This window comes from Melitaea cinxia, chromosome 16 (genome assembly GCF_905220565.1).
Source record: "Melitaea cinxia chromosome 16, ilMelCinx1.1, whole genome shotgun sequence".
NCBI lineage: Eukaryota > Metazoa > Arthropoda > Insecta > Lepidoptera > Nymphalidae > Melitaea > Melitaea cinxia.
The window spans coordinates 14,861,105-14,881,757 of record NC_059409.1 but is presented as its reverse complement, the minus strand read 5'-3'; the positions used below and the strand labels follow the sequence as shown (position 1 = coordinate 14,881,757).

The 20,653-nt window shown below is 42.2% G+C and overlaps 1 protein-coding gene across 1 annotated transcript in view; it reads left to right on the top strand.

The window, feature by feature from the left end:
• The first annotated feature begins 162 nt into the window (after positions 1–162).
• Positions 163–20,653, top strand: part of LOC123660974 (pecanex-like protein 1) — a 52,767-nt gene continuing 32,276 nt past the window's right edge. Inside the window, exons 1-11 of the mRNA XM_045595992.1 lie at positions 163–315; positions 4,092–4,258; positions 4,390–4,499; positions 4,591–9,092; positions 9,740–9,904; positions 11,589–11,733; positions 12,005–12,171; positions 13,207–13,363; positions 14,595–14,720; positions 14,975–15,091; positions 15,755–15,907. Coding sequence (XP_045451948.1) covers positions 163–315; positions 4,092–4,258; positions 4,390–4,499; positions 4,591–9,092; positions 9,740–9,904; positions 11,589–11,733; positions 12,005–12,171; positions 13,207–13,363; positions 14,595–14,720; positions 14,975–15,091; positions 15,755–15,907 — 5,962 coding nt within the window. The remainder of the gene's footprint in view (positions 316–4,091; positions 4,259–4,389; positions 4,500–4,590; positions 9,093–9,739; positions 9,905–11,588; positions 11,734–12,004; positions 12,172–13,206; positions 13,364–14,594; positions 14,721–14,974; positions 15,092–15,754; positions 15,908–20,653) is intronic.

Sequence of the window (20,653 nt, the reverse complement as noted above, 5' to 3'; positions counted from 1 at the left end):
TCTATAAAGTCTGTTTTCGAGTACACAATGTCATCCAAAATGGCAGGGAAGACGAAAAACTTGCACCTAGATATAAGCTGATGTGAAATGTTAATATAAAGTAACAATTGACAGTGTAGTGTAGAGTGTAAGTTAAACAGAAATGTGGACATAGCGTGTAAAATGGGTTCTCAGATACTGGAAATACTGCGCCAGGGCATTTGGGCATCTCTAACAGGAGGATGGTTTTATGATCCTCATCAGAATTTGTTTTGCAACACAGTGCATTTATATATATGGCTGTTTCTGTTATGTTTACCGTTTTCTGTATACTTGGTGAGTTGGGTTTTTGTTATTATGAGAGTTTAGAGGTTAAGGTTTAAGATTTCAAATGAAATCAGGTCAACAATAATGTTCAACATTGATATCGTCACTAAATAAATAATAAGTGAGTAATAATAAGTCAATTATATGTAAAAAAAAATTTACAGTAACATTTAGTGTATGTTGTTATGCATAATCAGAAATTACAAAGTCTAAACAACCATTAAATATTTTAATTATTGTATTGTCATTTTAATGACTAATGAATTTTTTTGGATTTCTTTCTTTAAAGAAGCTAGAAGCAGTTTTATCTAAACAAGTTCAATTAATAGTAATGTATATAAATAATGTTCCATTGAGTAATAATTATAAAAAGTTAAATTCTATGGCTAAAGTGCTATTACAAATAAATTTTCCAAACAGCCTTACATTACACATAAAACTGTCATGCTTTTAATGGACAATTTATTACTCTGATATGCTTATAATGCCAATGAATTGTTTATAAAAAAGCTACGTACACTTGAAAAACTATGTTAGTATGATCAGTTAATATCCTAAATTTTGAGCTAAAGGTAAATTACTCCATTTACTTATTCAAGAGTATGAAATTAAATAATAATCTTTCCGTAATATAATTTATAAAATAGAAAATGATCGTGGGTGCTTTAGGCCAAACAACTGACGTGAAACTTACGAGACGTAACTCTCTCTTTCAATCTTCGCTAACTTATATCTCCCGCTCAACATTGCCTCACCCGATCACACTTTTCGTAACTCTCTTGTCAGTCATTCACCAGCTTACTCATAAAGTCAAGCAAAATTTTATTTCCAAAATTTTGTTTATATAAGTAATTAAATATATTTACTTTTTGTTTGTACTGACATACTACTCTAAAATTTAATAAAATTTGTTTAAAGAAATTATGTTAATCTGTCAAAACTTAGTCATATATTAAAAAATTCAATTAAATGGTTTTAATTTTTTTGCTTATTATTGTTAAAAGTGTTACAATTCCCAAATTATAGTATAGTATAGAAGTCTGTAATTTCATACTATACAAGTTTTCTAGATTCAACCTGGCTCAAGTATAAATATGTATTAAAGCTGTGCCCAGTGGTTTCGCCCATTTTAATTTTAAAATTTTATATAGCCTATAATTTTCCTCTCTCAATTATAATTATAATTTCCAACCAGTAAGTCCTCAGATTAGCACATTTAAACAAACAAACAAACAATCCCATTAGCTTTATAATATTAGTATAGATTACAGCCTAAAATCCAGATTCAAGAAAAAAAAGTAGGTTTGTGCCTACTGCTCCAAAGATTTCCACCAGAACAGAGTCATTATACATATATTATCTATAAAAGATAATTTCCTGATTAGTACTTTTTTTTGTTTAATGTAATTTATCATAATGTAATGTAAAACTATAATATGATAGCTAATAATCGGTATTATTATTTGTGTATAAGACAATGCGTATGATAAATAATTGTGTTTGCTCGCAAACGAAAAAAAACCGACTTCAATTACATCGAAGAGTAATACAACGTAGATCGACGAAAAAATAGTAATACTTTGTTCGTATTCCATATAACGCGACATTATAAAATTGTAGAATTATATAATGTTCTACTGTTATTTCTAACATTTTGTTAGCGATTGTAGGCAGAAATTTCATAAAAGGCCCGTCGTCGATTCGCGCGAAGCGCTGACATCGCTTATTACGGCGGGTTTTTTAGTTGAAGCGGATTTATATTGAATTACGGTTTATGTCTTTTTTATTAAAAATATGTAATGTTCATGTTTTCACACAACTCCGATGCACAACTGGAGTTTACCCCTTCAGATCAACTGTCTAAATAGGCACAAAAAGGCTTACTAGTCTAAGAAATATATTATTACTATATCAAATTGTAAATAAATGAATGCAATAACGCCATCTATCGGAACCTAATTGCGTTATTAGAAAACGTCTGAACGCCATCTCTAACAAGGTCATTCGTTCAGTAGATTTTACTGTTCAATTTTTTCATTCCGGGGCCATAAATGAAAATCGATTCTTAAGGAGAAAACTCCAAAAACAGTCAAGTAAATACGCCATATCAGATATAGCTCAAAAAGTTCGAGTCAAATCTCAATTATATTTAAATGGGACCACATGACAAGCACCACCTATCGATTAAAAAAAGAATCATCGATATCGGTCCACCCAGTAAAATAGTAATGAGGTTAATATAACGTTGGTCGACGTAAAATAGCCAAGTAAATACCCAGTATTAGCGATAACTCAAAAATTAAAAGCTCAAATATATTTATAACGAATAAACTGCTACTCTCTACTCTAGTGGAATATTGTAATTTGATCGATAGTGAACGAAGTAATTTCATTACATTTTGATAGATGGCATTGTGGCAAAGTATTGAACATGACCACAGTCGTCTTAACATCGTCATGTAAATACGTGTCATCAAAGATTACTCAAAAATTGCTCATTATATCTCAATCATATTTAAAACGGACGACATGACAAGTATTAGCTTTTGATTTATACAAAAAAGATCAAAATCAGTGCACCCAGTAAAAAGATATAACGTATAATACAACGTAGGGTGACGAAAATAATGTCAAGTAAATACGCGTTATCAAAGATTAATCAAAAAGTAGTTATCAGATCTCGATAAAATTTATATGTGACCACATGATAAACATCAGCTTTCGATTAAAGTAAAAATTATCAAAATCGATACACCCAGTAAAAAGTTATTGCGGATTTTCAAGAGTTTCTCTCGATTTCTCTGGGATCCCATCATCAGATCCTGGTTTCCTTATCATGGTACCAAACTAGGGATATCCCCTTTCCAACAAAAAAAGAATTATCAAAATCGGTACACCCAGTAGAAAGTTATGTGGTATAATACAACGTAGGTCGACGAAAAAAGCGTCAAGTAAAAACGCATTATTAGATATAATTCGAAAAGTAGTTGTTAGATCTCAAATAAATTTAAATGGGACCAATCGGCACACACCACCTTTCGATTAAAACAAAATTTGTCGAAATCGGTCTACCTGGTCAAAAGTTCTGATGTAACATACATAAAAAAAAAAAAAAAAAAAAAAAAAAAAAAAAAAAAAAAAAAATACAGTCGAATTGAGAACCTCCTCCTTTTTTGGAAGTCGGTTAAAAAGATATGCCCATAATTGATTCAAATATCTCAGGTATATTAAGATGGAACACATACCAGTATTTAAGTTAGACCTCCACTAAACAAAAAAAAAAAAAAAAAAAACCACACCAAATTTCTTCAGTAGTTTGTGAAAATCCTAAAAATAATATTTTCATCTTCTGTTGTCCCTATTAAAGTTCATATGTTTTCTTTAATATTTATTCTTCTTTATATTTATTATCTGTATAAATAAAAATGAATGTTGCTAAGCGCATAACTCGAGAATGGCATGATCAATTCGGCTAATGTATTTTTTTGTATGTTCCATAAGGCCCAGGGAAGGTTTTAATACAAAAAAAAAAAAAAAAATTTTAAAAAATTTTACATTTAACTTTTGACCATTATTATTATTTAAAAGTACATGGTTTGCCGGCAGTTGCTGGTTCGATTCCCGCTCGAAATGGATATTTGTATTTGTAGAAATATTTCTTTCCAGTCTGTACATTTTACTTTGTATTGTGTGTGTTTCCGGACCTCCGACAAAGGAGAAAAATCTTACCGAGGACCATTGGATGATGAGAGCTTATTTCAGCAGCTATGTATTTATTGTTCCAGTATTTTCCACCAGCAAGCGTTGGCTGGTTGATCTACTGCGCCCTAGTTGCGCTTCTTTTCACTGCCCTCAAATTGATCAATCACGGCCTTCATCACATGTATGACACTAACGAACTTATTGTAGTACAATCTACCGATGAAACCGGAAATTCTAATGAGAATACTGCGTAAGTAATTAATACTTTTGTGTTATTGATTTATTTGCATAATTTGCCCTTATTTTTTATTTGCAATATAATTATATTTGATTTTGTAGACAATCTTATTTAAAATTGTTTAGTTTGTTGTCAACTCGCAGGCCAGAGGAAGGTATAGAAATGCAGACGCTAGGCGGAGGAGCTGTTCCTCAGAGCGACAACGATTCTGTAACTTCACTTGAATATCACAAGCCCAACAATAGTACCATAGGTAATGAGATTTGAATAACTATTTAAGATTGATATGTTAAAAAATCATATTGAAAATTTATCGAATATGTAACTATTTTCTTCTATTTCAGATTTAAAAGTTGATGTACATCGAAAGAACAGTTCAGAATCTAGCATGGAAGATAGCGCTATATCTGCAAAGCAGATTGAACCAGCTACAACAAAATCCGATCTTTGTGTAGCACAAACTGTGGAGGCTCCAGGGCCTTCAAAATCCCGTCCAACACGAAGTCGGTCTAAATCTGGCCATAGAAGGGAACAAAGGAATAAAACCAGGCGCGGCCATGGACGAATCGACGAACTTATCGTCGAAGAATCCAGGAATCCTAGAGTAGATAGTAACATGCCTGTTCATATGCTAACAGATGAGGGTCCATTCGCTAAAGTGAGTAGAAGGTATTACGAGTACCCACATCGTCGTGGATCCAGTAATAGAGACTTTTTCAAAGAGTGGCTATACTTGGATGGAACTGAGGCTACAGTAGAACCTTATCAATCAAAGTTCGCACGTCAACTGAGTTCAGATTCCAGAGATAATTCTGAACCCAGTGTGGGACCACCTTCTCCTAAGAAGCGAATAGCACAGAGGCGAAGGTATAACAATTATCATGACGAAAGCTGTACAAAATCTGCAATGGCGTTGGCGACAGCTCAGTCGTCGAACATGAGAAGGAATTCGAACTCAACTATGTCTACAATACAATTGCCACTATTAAATTCAACCGCTCAACTTGTTTCCCACATGAGACGGCATTCGAATAACGCAGATACAGGATTTTTTGCAAGTGTTGAGTTAGGAGAATATATGATGGTTAATGGAGAGGCTCCAGCAAACGATGCTGATAAAAATAAGGGCAAAAGTCCTGGTGTTAGGCGCATAAAGAGTGCGGCGTTAGAAATTGGTTGTCCCCCTCCAAGTGTATCAAATTTGTCACCACACCCAAACAGTGCAGAGACGATTGGTGGTCAAGTCTTAAAAAATCCTAAAAGTGCAGTAATACCACCGCCAAGTAAGTGCTTGACTCGCGGTCCTCATTTAAACCTTTATCCTAAAAACGAATCAGGTGAAGGATGTAGTCATCCCTACCTTACTTATGGATCGGAAATAGTATACCCAATTGCAGAAATTTCCGATGAAATGCAAACATCTCAGAAAGAAACTGACTTAGATTCAAGTGGCGAAAGCTACAGTGAATATGAAGATGAAAAGCAGTTTCGTGGATTCGACTGGGAAGCTGAGCAATCACCGGCTATTCGATCTAGCGATTCCGATTATGAAAACAATGGCTCTAGGTCACCACTTCTTGACAAGATTAGCGATGTAAGATTAGTCCGTGCAAAAAATGCAACTGATTGCAAAAAACATTGCTGTGAGAAACACCAAAACACAAAACATCAACCAGAATGTCCAAATGAAAAAACGAAACATGTTCGGCTAAAAAAACTTACCAAAACTGATACTAGATGTGAAAAGCAAACCAATAACTGTGAATGTACATTTATCTCCTGCGGTGATTATTTCGATAAAGCTAGTGCAAGTTCTAAAGATTTGCTTATAGAGAAATCCAGTTTGGAATCAAATGAAAACGCAGATCCTGAAAAACAGAGTCAGGACAAAAAACCTGTTGAAAAAAAACTTTGGGATCACGATATATCCAATACTAGTAGCAGTAGCAGTGAGATAGAACGGCCTGAAGATGACGTTAAAGATGAAAAAAATAACGCACCAGAAACTGAAGAATCTCAATTAACATGCGATAGCAAAAGTGCTGATGAGAGAAGTGTTTATAGTTTGGACTGGTTATTCGAGGAAACTGCATCTGAAACTATAGATGCCTGTTGTGCAGAAAATTTAGGCCCAGAAGAGATTTTATGTCATAAGCTAGCTAATGCGCTAGGCGAATCATCTTCAAACATACCAAAAAACTTAGGAGCGATACCAAAGCAGATAAAAAACTTAACACGTTCACGAACTTCCTCTCAGAAAGAGAACAAAATGAGAGATTCCAAAAAAGAAAAAGATGAAAATCAAGCTGAAGAAAGAATATTAATGGATGCGGTTGAAGCTCAAGCTGCTTTGGTACAGGGATTGGAATGTCTTTTTGCCGCTACTAACGCTAATACTGTAGTTATGCCTCCTCCGAACAGAGATGAAAGATCACGGAGTAATAGACAAAGCATAAGAGGAGAAAGGGATAACTTACATAAAACCAGAAAACGATCTATAGAGGAAGTAGCACAAACATCGACTAATACTTTGCTTCCGACTTCAATGCCTTTACTAGCAGCGTTTCTTAATTCAAGAGTAGATTTTATGCCTTGCTGTGTTACTGATAATCCACCCACTATTGAAGGACAAACTGTGGAAGAGGGACAGAGATTAAGGCCGTTGATGGATAGAAACCATCGAAATAGAGTCAGAAAAATTAAGCGTTCGACTCGCCAACGTAATAATCCACCCCAGCAAAATAATTCTGATAAAAAAGATAAACCGTCTAGTTCTGATAATCCTAATCCTAATATCATACATTTTGCTACGTCGTTCGATGATACCACCGACGGTGCGATACATTGTTTTATGGATGAATATGGTAACTGGATGTCTTATACTTTCGACAAAAACAGTTCTGGCAGAGCTCAAGCACAGCCTATTCCTATGCCCAAAAAAGAAGAAGGAACGCGCAGTAACAATGCTAAAGCGAATGAAAATCCAGATAATTCCCAAGAAACTGCCGGCGAAGGTAGTTGCGGTTCATTGGAATCAGAGGCGGCAAACAGCGAGAGTATAACTAAAACAAAAAGAGGTGACAGTATAGACCAAAGTTCTTCTAACCAAGGGAGTAATAATCCCTTACTATCCAGTAATAACAATGTATCAACCGTTGTCCCAATTAACACAAATAGTTCAAATAAACGCTTCTACGTGTTCGATGGAGGGACCAGTTCGCACGCGGACCAACCTAGATCTCCTGTTGCATACGTTACAGATAGCTTGTTAGAACAGATAGAAGCAGAAAGGCAATCACGAATGGGACTTCCGAGTATGCATATAAATTATCTAATGAGTCTACAGAGGGCTCAGCAGCAAGTACAACAACAAACTGAAAATACCTCGACCCATATCCCAAGCTTAATTCCCTCGATAGGGGAAGAGAGCGTTGACATGAATATTAGAAGTAAGTTTTCTAAGTTAATGGACGATTTGGGCAAAACAAAAAAACCGAAGTCGAAAAGTTACTACAAGTTCAAACTATCGAAATGCTTAGAAGTTAAAGTCACAATGGATAGACTGAAACTGATGGCACTTTTCGATAGAAATTTAACATTCAGGGAAACTTTTATATCGATAATGTTAGCAGTGGCCGTTGCTGCATTAGGATCGATGGTGCTAAATCTCGGCTTCTACAGGGATATCTATGCGTTCTGGTTCTGTTTCATCATGGCGGGCAGTCAGTATTCCCTTCTCAAAAGTGTTCAACCGGATTCAGCCTCACCAGTACACGGCTTTAATAAAATGGTTGTGTTCTCGCGTCCTGTGTATTTTTGTCTATGCACAGCTATATTATGTGCTGTAAACAGTCAACTGCAACAAATCTCGATGCCTGAAGAGACTCATTCTCGCACCAGGCGGAGTGCAGATGATACGAAACCCTTAACGATATATGGATTTGAATTGAACGAACGAGATTGTCTATATGTGATACAAGAAATTATTTCCAAGTTCCTGTTGTTTTTCCCTTTAGCCTTCAGTTTGGGACTGTTTCCTCAAGTGAATACATTCCTAATGTACTTATTAGAACAGATAGACATGCATATTTTTGGCGGGAATGCAACGAGTAGTTTGAGCGCGGCTGTGTACTGTGTGGTTCGGTCTGTAGCAGCCGTTGGTGTTTTATACGGTTTTGCATATAGTGGACTGATCGAAGGAAAAAAAACCCAACACCAAAAGCATAATATTTTATTTTCAATATTCTGCGGTCTCTTGGTTCCACTGGCGTACCATTTGAGCCGGAGCGCGAGTGATTATACACTTATATGGAATTTAATAAAAAAACATCTTCTGCCGCCTGAACTGTATGTCGTTCATAGTCCAGAATGTTCGCCGAGTACAGAAAAAACCGATCCCAATACATTGACCGATGAGAAAAAGAATAACTCCGAAAGTAACATATCAAAACAAAACTCTATTGGAAGTTCAGCTTCTAAGATTAACTTCAGCTCAGAAACAAACATTGCGAGAACTCAGAAAAGGTCTCAAACATCGAGCGTTAATTCGTTAAAGATGGACCCCAGGGGCGATACCATGAATTCGACAAATTCTTTGAAGGCCGATCGTTCTGAAGCACCTACGGAAACAGAGGAAAAGAGTAGAGACTCGAACACGCTAAATTCAAATAAACCGGACAATGAAAAGCCTGACGAAGACATGGAAGATCCTCTGCCCAAGAAACTGCAGGCCACCGTTAACGCTAGACTAAAGAACGACGTCATAGTTTGCACCTTTCTCGGACTCTTCGTTTTTGGACTACATTGCACAACAGTCTTCACAACGCTTAGACCACAACTTAATACGGTAATATTCTCAATTTTTTTTTTCCTATTTTAGAATTAGCGTCCCTTTAAATTTCCCTCATATATCTGGAGTGGAAAAAATATTGATAGGTTTAGGAAATTATTTAGTACATAAAGTTTCTTAAATAATTACTAACCATTATTTATAAATAAAAGGAATGTGTCTCTGATTAATGAATAAGACCCAATTTTGATCCGTTTTTTATACTCTTTACTATATTTATATTTATATATTTCGTCAGTTATCGCACATGACTATAACTTCATTAGAGACATCGTTGTGAACTTTTATATTTTACATTCCGTCTATTTCAAGGTTTCTAATTGTTAACTGATCTAACACACAAAAGACATGGTAGTTAGGATAGTTTAGATATTGAGCGCTGATCTGCAACTCGAATTCAACATTTGATGGATATAAATTATTACGCGCTCTATCTTTATTCAAATAGGCTTCAAAAGCACGTTCGAATCGTAATTTTACAAGTTAAAATTTCAAAGTGATTCTGCAGAGAAGAATCTGCAAGAAACTTTGGAGTTATAATATAAATATGCCAATACTTATAAAAATTTCCGGTACATAATAACATCTCGATTATAAATTATATTCACAGTGAAACATTGATATATTTTTTACCATTTCTTCAGGTCCTTTGGATAATAGCTGGTATAATGGGTTGGTTGTTGCACTACGTAACGCCCCAGTTACGAAAACAGCAACCTTGGTTGTGTCTCGCCGGACCAGTGCTAAAACAACAGGAACACGCCCAGTTCGAAGTCACGGAACCAGCTAGACTTATGTATTTTGAAAAGGTAATAAATTTATTTTTATATTAGCTGTAATCCGCGCTTTCAATCACGGTTATTAATCTAAATAAAATATAGCCCATATTTTAAGTTGGATAAAGTTGTATATCTGTGCAAAATTTCATTAGAATCGGTCCTGTAGTTTCAGAAATTAGCCCGGATAAACATCGTGACACGTGATTTATATATATATAATTTTACTAATATTATAAATGCGAAAATTTTATTGATAATGTGTGGATGGATGTTTATTACACTTTGCACAAAAACTTGTGAGGTGTATGGCGTCGGGAGATGAAATAATACAATGGTAATCAATTCTCAAGTGATCATAATATATTGAAAGACAAAAAATCTTTTCTACTACATTTAGTAAGGTTGATTCGTCACAGCAACTCTGACATTTACTTATTGATGATGTTTAGCATTTATTTGTATGCTTCAGCCTGTAATATCCAACTACTGGGCATAGGCCTCTTTCCCCATGTAGGAGAAGGATCAGAGCTTAATCCACCACGCTGCTCCAATGCGGGTTGGCGGATATATTCCCTACTATGAGTAACGATCGCTATCAAGTGTACATGATAACAACCGGGACCGACGGCTTAACGTGCTCTCCGAGGCACGGTGGGGAGACCCCACAAGGACTGCACAAACACCCAGACCACGACAAACACCTGTATGGCCAATACAAATGTTTGTCATATGCGGGGATCGAACCCGCAACCGCCAGCGCAACATGTACAATCCATGGCTGTAACCGTTGCGCTAACGCGGCGTCCGTATAGCATTTATTTAATGCAATAGAAATAGTATGATAAAAACAGTACTGTTTGGATCAAGTAACAGTAATCCAATGCTGTTATGTTTATTGAAATTAAAATGCAATATTAATTTTCTTTATCTTCGTAATATGCGTCACTGGATATCGTCTTACACTACACCACAGAACTTGTTTTTATGAAACTTAGTACGTAGATAGGTCTCCAGAATAACACGTAGGCTGTATTTTATCGGATCGTATATTACGCTGAGCATGTAAAGCCATAGCGATCGTTACTCATAGTTGGGAATATATCCGCCGACCCGCATTGGAGCAGCGTGGTGGATTAAGCTCTGATACTTCTCCTACCCGGGAAAGAAGCCTATGCCCAGCAGTGAGTTATTACAGGCTGAAGCGAGCGAGTGATATGTCATTATAATAATAATATAATAATAATACACTTTATAATAATAATAAGCCCTTTCAATCTGAACTTCAATGTATATCATATATGTTTTCTTGTTTTTTATAAAATGTCCCGAAGTTCAGTTTGCCTCTTGGCATAGGCCTCCTCTAACACTTTCCACTGATACCTGTCCCGTGCTACCCTTCTCCAGTGATGTCCTGCCGTGAGTTTTAGGTCGTCTTCCCATCTTGTCTGTTGGCGTCCTCTACTTCTTTTGCCATCTCTAGGATACCAATCTGTGACTATTTTGCACCATTAATACACTTTATTGTACATTAAAAATAGAAATAATACGTAGCAAAGAAAGATTTTAACAATATATCATTAGGTAGAAAGGGTGGCCGTATCGCTAAAAACGATCTCTTCCAGGCAACCTTAGGGCAACGGAAATGGTCTAGCGTCAGCATAGACGTACAAGTTACAATAAATTATGTGTGTTAATAAAATTATTTATTTTCTAGATATTCGTTTACCTCTGTTTCCTGGAGCGCAACGTTTTATATCCAGCGGTGGTCATCGCCGCGACGACTCAAGACGCGCCCACGATAGCAGAGAAATACGGCGACGCGATCGGTGCACTTATTATATGCGTATGCGCTTTGAAATGTGAGTATATCAATGGTTACTTGAGACAGAATAAAAACAGACTTCAAAAACTAATACGGTAGGGAAATGTACAAGAGTGAAACTAGAAAAAAAAATGGTTCTCATTTATAATCTAGTATAGGTTCAACAATTTTCTTTTGGCATTCATCAAATAACACAAAACTTGATAAATCGCGATAAAATCCGAAAAAGTTGTTTCATTATGAGTGAAATTCGCGTAAGCATTTAAAAGAAAGAAAAAATTTACTCATATTTTCACTTTTGTCCGCAGGCCTCAGAAACGCTTATTCGGAACCAGACAGCCAGTACTTGATACTAGTTTTCGCTGTTCTTCTTTTCCAACGTGACTTGAGCAGTCAAAAAGTGTCGGAAACATTTCTTGTGGACTATTTCGTGACGGCCATTATATTTAGTAAAGTTTACGAATTTCTCTTGAAGGTAAGTTGATTTTTATTCAGGGTTGTCAGGTTCTATGATCTGACCAATAAGACTGTTATATCAATATTGGAGAATATAATAGTATTTTGACAAAATCAGAATTTATTTCGGCAAAGAAATTGTATAAATGCGTCGATAAAACTTACAACATAGATCAATAATGTCTTAAGATGTTATCGTGTAACTGTATTAACACATGTATAATAACAGAGCGACATAGTCGCAGTAGCGGCAAAGCTCTCTAATGAAGAAAATAAAGTCCTATTTAGGTATTTTATGAAAATAAAATGGTATTTAACTCAAAATAAAGGCTAGGGGATTGTTCGATACATTTTATATCTAAGTGCTAACTAACTCGTGGCAAATTAGCACCAAACTACTAGACCACTTTACAGAAATCGTTTGTAACTTGATCAAGTACAGTTTGCAAGGCGATTCAGTTAACTGGACTGCGATTAGAGATTAGATTAGATTTAAGATGTGATGGCCTCTGCAAAATAGGAACAATATAGACGACTTAACTAAATTGATTACTTATCTTAATATTTTAAAATATTTTTTACAAATAAGCATATTAATATAGTAATGTAAATAAAAATATTTTAACCTACAAAAAGTGCAAAGGCGGTCTTATTACTTGAAAGTCTTACAGAACCCTAATGATTAGAGAAAATGTTGGTAACATAGACAATCAAGTATGAAAATTAGTAATTTAAATTATTATTATTATTTTTTACAAATACATACTACTGGGTCGGCAACGAAGCGTACGGTTCGTATGATGGTAAGCGATTACTGTAGCTTGTAGATGCCTGCAACACCAGAATTGCAAGTGCGTTGCTGACCCTATCCCCGATCCCCCCCAGGAGCTCTGTTCACCTTACTCACCACAGGAACACAGCACTGCTTGAAAGCAATATTATTTAGCTGTGATCTTCTGTAAGGTTGAGCGACTTCCCCAGTCAGGCTGCTTCAGATTTTAAGCAGGATAATGTCTGCTGTGCCCTACCTCAGTTTTACGTCATTTTTCTTCAGATCCAATTCGTGGTGACGTACATAGCGCCGTGGCAGATAACTTGGGGCAGTGCGTTCCACGCTTTCGCTCAACCCTTCTCTGTACCACATTCAGCCATGTTATTCCTGCAAGCTGCCGTTTCAGCGGTACTCTCATCGCCTTTGACTCCTGCACTTGGTAAGATGTGAAAATGTTACTTTGTTAATTACTCTTAAATAGTCTAAGATCCGATTTTTTAATAAATTAAAACTAAAATAACATGCGGTCATTTTTTAAATTATCGTATTTGGTCAAAAGAAAATAATTATATTACAGTAATGTCATTTTAATTATGCACTTGTGTTAGCCTAATCGATAAATTTAGTTTAGCCTAATCAAATAATATTGGTATATTTATTAATATCACTATGGTATGGTATGGTATGGTTAACACAGGCTGATACGGAGGCAGAGGAAAATTGTATCAAATCGCAATCTCTCTGCCTCCATCCAATTTTCTACTCTAACTAGCCTCTTCTTGAGGCCTATTACTAATCAATCATCGTAACTATTACAAAAGCGACATTAAAATACCAAACTGTGTACCAAATTAAAAAAAAAAAACACAGGCTGGTTTCCGCAATTCGACGACTTTGCGCCTATTTTGCGTGAATTAATTTCACTATTGTATGTAATTATTTTTATTTACGATTTAAATATATGTTGATTTAATTAATTTATGTTGTATTTTTACTCGAACTATTGTTTAAATATCAGAAATGTTTAATAAGTTTAGTTTTTATAGTAGTTTTACTAAGTAGTTGATACTTAATCAAATTAGTATCCGTATTTTGGAGCGAAAATGAAAATATAAAAGGGACTGAAGACAAAGGACGAACACTTTCTCTTCTTCCTTCGCGGCCGGTGATGCTGTAAAAGCCGATAGGGCCAACAGCACTCCACAATTCGGAAAAAAAGACGAACACCATTCTCAATTCTGTCGAGGACGGAGGAACGACTCTGGAGAAGTCTATTGAACATCATAATTAGGCTAATATTGGCTCTATATATATATATTGATGGTTGAATAATAAACGGAGAAATTGAGCGGATTGAGTTTTATTTTTACACGTGTGCTTGGTTTTTAATTATCAAGTAACGCCGAGTGGCACGAAAAGAAATTAAAATTTAAGTAGTGATTAAACTAATTTAATCGCAAGAATTGTACGAAATTCTTGTGATTAAATCAGTTCAATCTCTACTTAAATTTTAATTTGTTTCGTGCAACTCGGCGTAAGTCATATTCATTAAAATGTAATCAAGTGATTGAAAATGCCATTACTATAATATAGTACGAGATCCGGCACACGTATATATACCTTATAGCAATGAGGTTGACAAGTCCATACATAAAATTTCTAAATTTCAGGCAGCGCCATATTCATGACGTCATACGTGCGGCCTGTCAAGTTTTGGGAACGCGATTATAATACGAAGAGAGTTGATCAGAGCAATACGAGACTTTCGTCTCAGTTGGAGAGGAATTTGGGAGCCGGTGAGAGGGAAAGAGTTTTTTTTACCACAAAGTTTCTATTCTTCGTTATTAGTACATATGTGTAAAAGATAAATACCAAAGTCATTGTTGATAACAGTTTTGATCTAATTGAAAACTATTTTTATTAAATTAAAAACGGAATGTTCTGATTTTTTAGTTTCCTTCTAGAGATTTCTCCAATATTCCGAAAATTCCTTTTTTATTTTGAAAATTCCTAATTATTCTGCAGGAAATAATTAATCAATATTTCGCAGATGACAATAATCTAAACTCAATATTCTACGAGCATTTAACTCGTTCACTGCAACACTACCTGTGCGGAGACCTAATGCTCGGGAGATGGGGACAAGTGCAACAGGGAGATTGCTTCGGTAAACTACATTCATAAACTGTTTTAATACTTTGTTGCAATTTAATAAATTTTAATAATAAAACGTAAAGCTGGTGAACGCGTGACGAGCGCGTTACGAAAAGTGTGATCGCGCGAGGCAAACAGAGCAAGAGAGAGGTGGGAGCACACTCTTACTCTCTTTCTCTCATAGCCAGTTACGTTTCGTATATCTAAGACACAGTGCAGGCCTATTGCTAAAGAAGTTTTACTTCAGTCGTGTGGTCTAAAGCACTTAGGCCTTGCTGTGTAGAATTTGTTGCCGATTTATGTCTGCTGAACCTAGATTCCGAATCGGTGGTAGCTTCACATTAACTGCGATAATTTTATAGAAAAGTTTTAATTTAAATTTGTAAAATGACGATTCAAAAGTGCTTTTGACGTCTTCTTGGATAAAGTAATTTTTTATTTCGATTTGATTTAGCGCTGTATTGCAGTCAAAACATAACTAAATTTATAATGACTTGACAGTTTTACAGTTTTTAGTGATTCGGTGTTCACAATAACTGAACTATACGTTATATATTTTGTAAAATGTTGCTTTTAAATTACTTTTGAAAAAAGAATTATTTGGATTTTAAATAATTCAGGGTGTCATAAGCTTAGAAAAAAATATTTTGTCAAGTCTAATTTGTATTGCCTGCAGTATTAGCGTCGGACTACTTGAACTGTCTGGTCCATATCGTGGAGATGGGAAATGGTTTGGTCTCGTTTCAACTGCGAGGTCTCGAGTTCAGAGGGACGTATTGCCAGCAGAGGGAGGTTGAGGCCATATCTGAGGGACCTGAAGAACTAAGCGGTAACTTATTATTTAATCTAATTATGTAATACATTCACTCACGGGACACAATTAATTCTACATTGATTTAATTAATTGTTGTGGGTTAGGAAAAACATTACAACATATCACTAGAAAAGGGAGGTTTATATTGAAATATCCATATTTTATATTTTTCTTGTTTCCTATCTAGAAATTTGTATCGCTACTTAATTTTCCTAAATTTAATCAGATTATGCCTGTATATATGAAGATCTTGGAAATATTAATTTACCCTACACAAAAAAATACACGCGATTTTTTTGGTGAAGGGAGTCTAAAACCTCACAATGTCTCAAATTTTTCTAATGTTTAAAAGCTTTACCGAGATTTTTACGACGTTGGATTTCCTTATAGTATATATCCAATTGTGTATCCAACTGGTACCCAACGTGGTGGATTAAGCTCTGATCCTTCTCCTACACGGGGAAAGAGACCTATGCCCAGCAGTGGGATATTACAGGCTGAAGCGTAATCTATCCGATAATACTACGCACGCGTTAATTGATATAAGTGATTGGGAGCGTGAGTACGTGCGAGGAGCGTGTTCTGCGGCTGTTTATAATCAGCGTGTTGGTGTGGGTGATGGTCGATGTGCGTGTGATGAGCGTGTTGTGAGTGAGTGCGGCCGCAGAGGTCGCGTGTGATGAGCGTGTTGTGAGTGAGTGCGGCCGCAGAGGTCGCGTGTGATGAGCGTGTTGTGAGTGAGTGCGGCCGCAGAGGGCGCGTGCGGCGCGCGCTGGCTGTGCGGCGGGCGCGTGTGATGAGCGTGTTGTGAGTGAGTGCGGCCGCAGAGGGCGCGTGTGATGAGCGTGTTGTGAGTGAGTGCGGCCGCAGAGGGCGCGTGCGGCGCGCGCTGGCTGTGCGGCGGGCGCGTGTGATGAGCGTGTTGTGAGTGAGTGCGGCCGCAGAGGGCGCGTGCGGCGCGCGCTGGCTGTGCGGCGGGCGCGTGTGATGAGCGTGTTGTGAGTGAGTGCGGCCGCAGAGGGCGCGTGTGATGAGCGTGTTGTGAGTGAGTGCGGCCGCAGGGGGCGCGTGTGATGAGCGTGTTGTGAGTGAGTGCGGCCGCAGAGGTCGCGTGTGATGAGCGTGTTGTGAGTGAGTGCGGCCGCAGAGGGCGCGTGCGGCGCGCGCTGGCTGTGCGGCGGGCGCGTGTGATGAGCTTGTTGTGAGTGAGTGCGGCCGCAGAGGGCGCGTGTGATGAGCGTGTTGTGAGTGAGTGCGGCCGCAGAGGGCGCGTGCGGCGCGCGCTGGCTGTGCGGCGGGCGCGTGTGATGAGCGTGTTGTGAGTGAGTGCGGCCGCAGAGGGCGCGTGTGATGAGCGTGTTGTGAGTGAGTGCGGCCGCAGAGGGCGCGTGCGGCGCGCGCTGGCTGTGCGGCGGGCGCGTGTGATGAGCGTGTTGTGAGTGAGTGCGGCCGCAGAGGGCGCGTGTGATGAGCGTGTTGTGAGTGAGTGCGGCCGCAGAGGGCGCGTGTGATGAGCGTGTTGTGAGTGAGTGCGGCCGCAGAGGGCGCGTGTGATGAGCGTGTTGTGAGTGAGTGCGGCCGCAGAGGGCGCGTGCGGCGCGCGCTGGCTGTGCGGCGGGCGCGTGTGATGAGCGTGTTGTGAGTGAGTGCGGCCGCAGAGGGCGCGTGTGATGAGCGTGTTGTGAGTGAGTGCGGCCGCAGAGGGCGCGTGTGATGAGCGTGTTGTGAGTGAGTGCGGCCGCAGAGGGCGCGTGTGATGAGCGTGTTGTGAGTGAGTGCGGCCGCAGAGGGCGCGTGCGGCGCGCGCTGGCTGTGCGGCGGGCGCGTGTGATGAGCGTGTTGTGAGTGAGTGCGGCCGCAGAGGGCGCGTGTGATGAGCGTGTTGTGAGTGAGTGCGGCCGCAGAGGGCGCGTGTGATGAGCGTGTTGTGAGTGAGTGCGGCCGCAGAGGGCGCGTGTGATGAGCGTGTTGTGAGTGAGTGCGGCCGCAGAGGGCGCGTGTGATGAGCGTGTTGTGAGTGAGTGCGGCCGCAGAGGGCGCGTGTGATGAGCGTGTTGTGAGTGAGTGCGGCCGCAGAGGGCGCGTGTGATGAACGTGTTGTGAGTGAGTGCGGCCGCAGAGGGCGCGTGTGATGAGCGTGTTGTGAGTGAGTGCGGCCGCAGAGGGCGCGTGCGGCGCGCGCTGGCTGTGCGGCGGGCGCGTGTGATGAGCGTGTTGTGAGTGGGGGCGGCCGCAGAGGGCGCGTGTGATGAGCGTGTTGTGAGTGAGTGCGGCCGCAGAGGGCGCGTGTGATGAGCGTGTTGTGAGTGAGTGCGGCCGCAGAGGGCGCGTGTGATGAGCGTGTTGTGAGTGAGTGCGGCCGCAGAGGTCGCGTGTGATGAGCGTGTTGTGAGTGAGTGCGGCCGCAGAGGGCGCGTGTGATGAGCGTGTTGTGAGTGAGTGCGGCCGCAGAGGGCGCGTGCGGCGCGCGCTGGCTGTGCGGCGGGCGCGTGTGATGAGCGTGTTGTGAGTGAGTGCGGCCGCAGAGGGCGCGTGTGATGAGCGTGTTGTGAGTGAGTGCGGCCGCAGAGGGCGCGTGTGATGAGCGTGTTGTGAGTGAGTGGGCCGCAGAGGGCGCGTGTGATGAGCGTGTTGTGAGTGAGTGGGCCGCAGAGGGCGCGTGTGATGAGCGTGTTGTGAGTGAGTGCGGCCGCAGAGGGCGCGTGTGATGAGCGTGTTGTGAGTGAGTGCGGCCGCAGAGGGCGCGTGTGATGAGCGTGTTGTGAGTGAGTGCGGCCGCAGAGGGCGCGTGCGGCGCGCGCTGGCTGTGCGGCGGGCGCGTGTGATGAGCGTGTTGTGAGTGAGTGCGGCCGCAGAGGGCGCGTGTGATGAGCGTGTTGTGAGTGAGTGCGGCCGCAGAGGGCGCGTGCGGCGCGCGCTGGCTGTGCGGCGGGCGCGTGTGATGAGCGTGTTGTGAGTGAGTGCGGCCGCAGAGGGCGCGTGCGGCGCGCGCTGGCTGTGCGGCGGGCGCGTGTGATGAGCGTGTTGTGAGTGAGTGCGGCCGCAGAGGGCGCGTGTGATGAGCGTGTTGTGAGTGAGTGCGGCCGCAGAGGGCGCGTGCGGCGCGCGCTGGCTGTGCGGCGGGCGCGTGTGATGAGCGTGTTGTGAGTGAGTGCGGCCGCAGAGGGCGCGTGTGATGAGCGTGTTGTGAGTGAGTGCGGCCGCAGAGGGCGCGTGTGATGAGCGTGTTGTGAGTGAGTGCGGCCGCAGAGGGCGCGTGCGGCGCGCGCTGGCTGTGCGGCGGGCGCGTGTGATGAGCGTGTTGTGAGTGAGTGCGGCCGCAGAGGGCGCGTGCGGCGCGCGCTGGCTGTGCGGTGGGCGCGTGTGATGAGCGTGTTGTGAGTGAGTGCGGCCGCAGAGGGCGCGTGTGATGAGCGTGTTGTGAGTGAGTGTGGCCGCAGAGGGCGCGTGTGATGAGCGTGTTGTGAGTGAGTGCGGCCGCAGAGGGCGCGTGCGGCGCGCGCTGGCTGTGCGGCGGGCGCGTGTGATGAGCGTGTTGTGAGTGAGTGCGGCCGCAGAGGGCGCGTGTGATGAGCGTGTTGTGAGTGAGTGCGGCCGCAGAGGGCGCGTGTGATGAGCGTGTTGTGAGTGAGTGCGGCCGCAGAGGGCGCGTGCGGCGCGCGCTGGCTGTGCGGCGGGCGCGTGTGATGAGCGTGTTGTGAGTGAGTGCGGCCGCAGAGGGCGCGTGTGATGAGCGTGTTGTGAGTGAGTGCGGCCGCAGAGGGCGCGTGCGGCGCGCGCTGGCTGTGCGGCGGGCGCGTGTGATGAGCGTGTTGTGAGTGAGTGCGGCCGCAGAGGGCGCGTGCGGCGCGCGCTGGCTGTGCGGCGGGCGCGTGTGATGAGCGTGTTGTGAGTGAGTGCGGGCGCAGCGGGCGCGTGTGATGAGCGTGTTGTGAGTGAGTGCGGCCGCAGAGGGCGCGTGTGATGAGCGTGTTGTGAGTGAGTGCGGCCGCAGAGGGCGCGTGTGATGAGCGTGTTGTGAGTGAGTGCGGCCGCAGAGGGCGCGTGCGGCGCGCGCTGGCTGTGCGGCGGGCGCGTGTGATGAGCGTGTTGTGAGTGAGTGCGGCCGCAGAGGGCGCGTGCGGCGCGCGCTGGCTGTGCGGCGGGCGCGTGTGATGAGCGTGTTGTGAGTGAGTGCGGCCGCAGAGGGCGCGTGTGATGAGCGTGTTGTGAGTGAGTGGGCCGCAGAGGGCGCGTGTGATGAGCGTGTTGTGAGTGAGTGGGCCGCAGAGGGCGCGTGTGATGAGCGTGTTGTGAGTGAGTGCGGCCGCAGAGGGCGCGTGTGATGAGCGTGTTGTGAGTGAGTGCGGCCGCAGAGGGCGCGTGTGATGAGCGTGTTGTGAGTGAGTGCGGCCGCAGAGGGCGCGTGCGGCGCGCGCTGGCTGTGCGGCGGGCGCGTGTGATGAGCGTGTTGTGAGTGAGTGCGGCCGCAGAGGGCGCGTGTGATGAGCGTGTTGTGAGTGAGTGCGGCCGCAGAGGGCGCGTGCGGCGCGCGCTGGCTGTGCGGCGGGCGCGTGTGATGAGCGTGTTGTGAGTGAGTGCGGCCGCAGAGGGCGCGTGCGGCGCGCGCTGGCTGTGCGGCGGGCGCGTGTGATGAGCGTGTTGTGAGTGAGTGCGGCCGCAGAGGGCGCGTGTGATGAGCGTGTTGTGAGTGAGTGCGGCCGCAGAGGGCGCGTGCGGCGCGCGCTGGCTGTGCGGCGGGCGCGTGTGATGAGCGTGTTG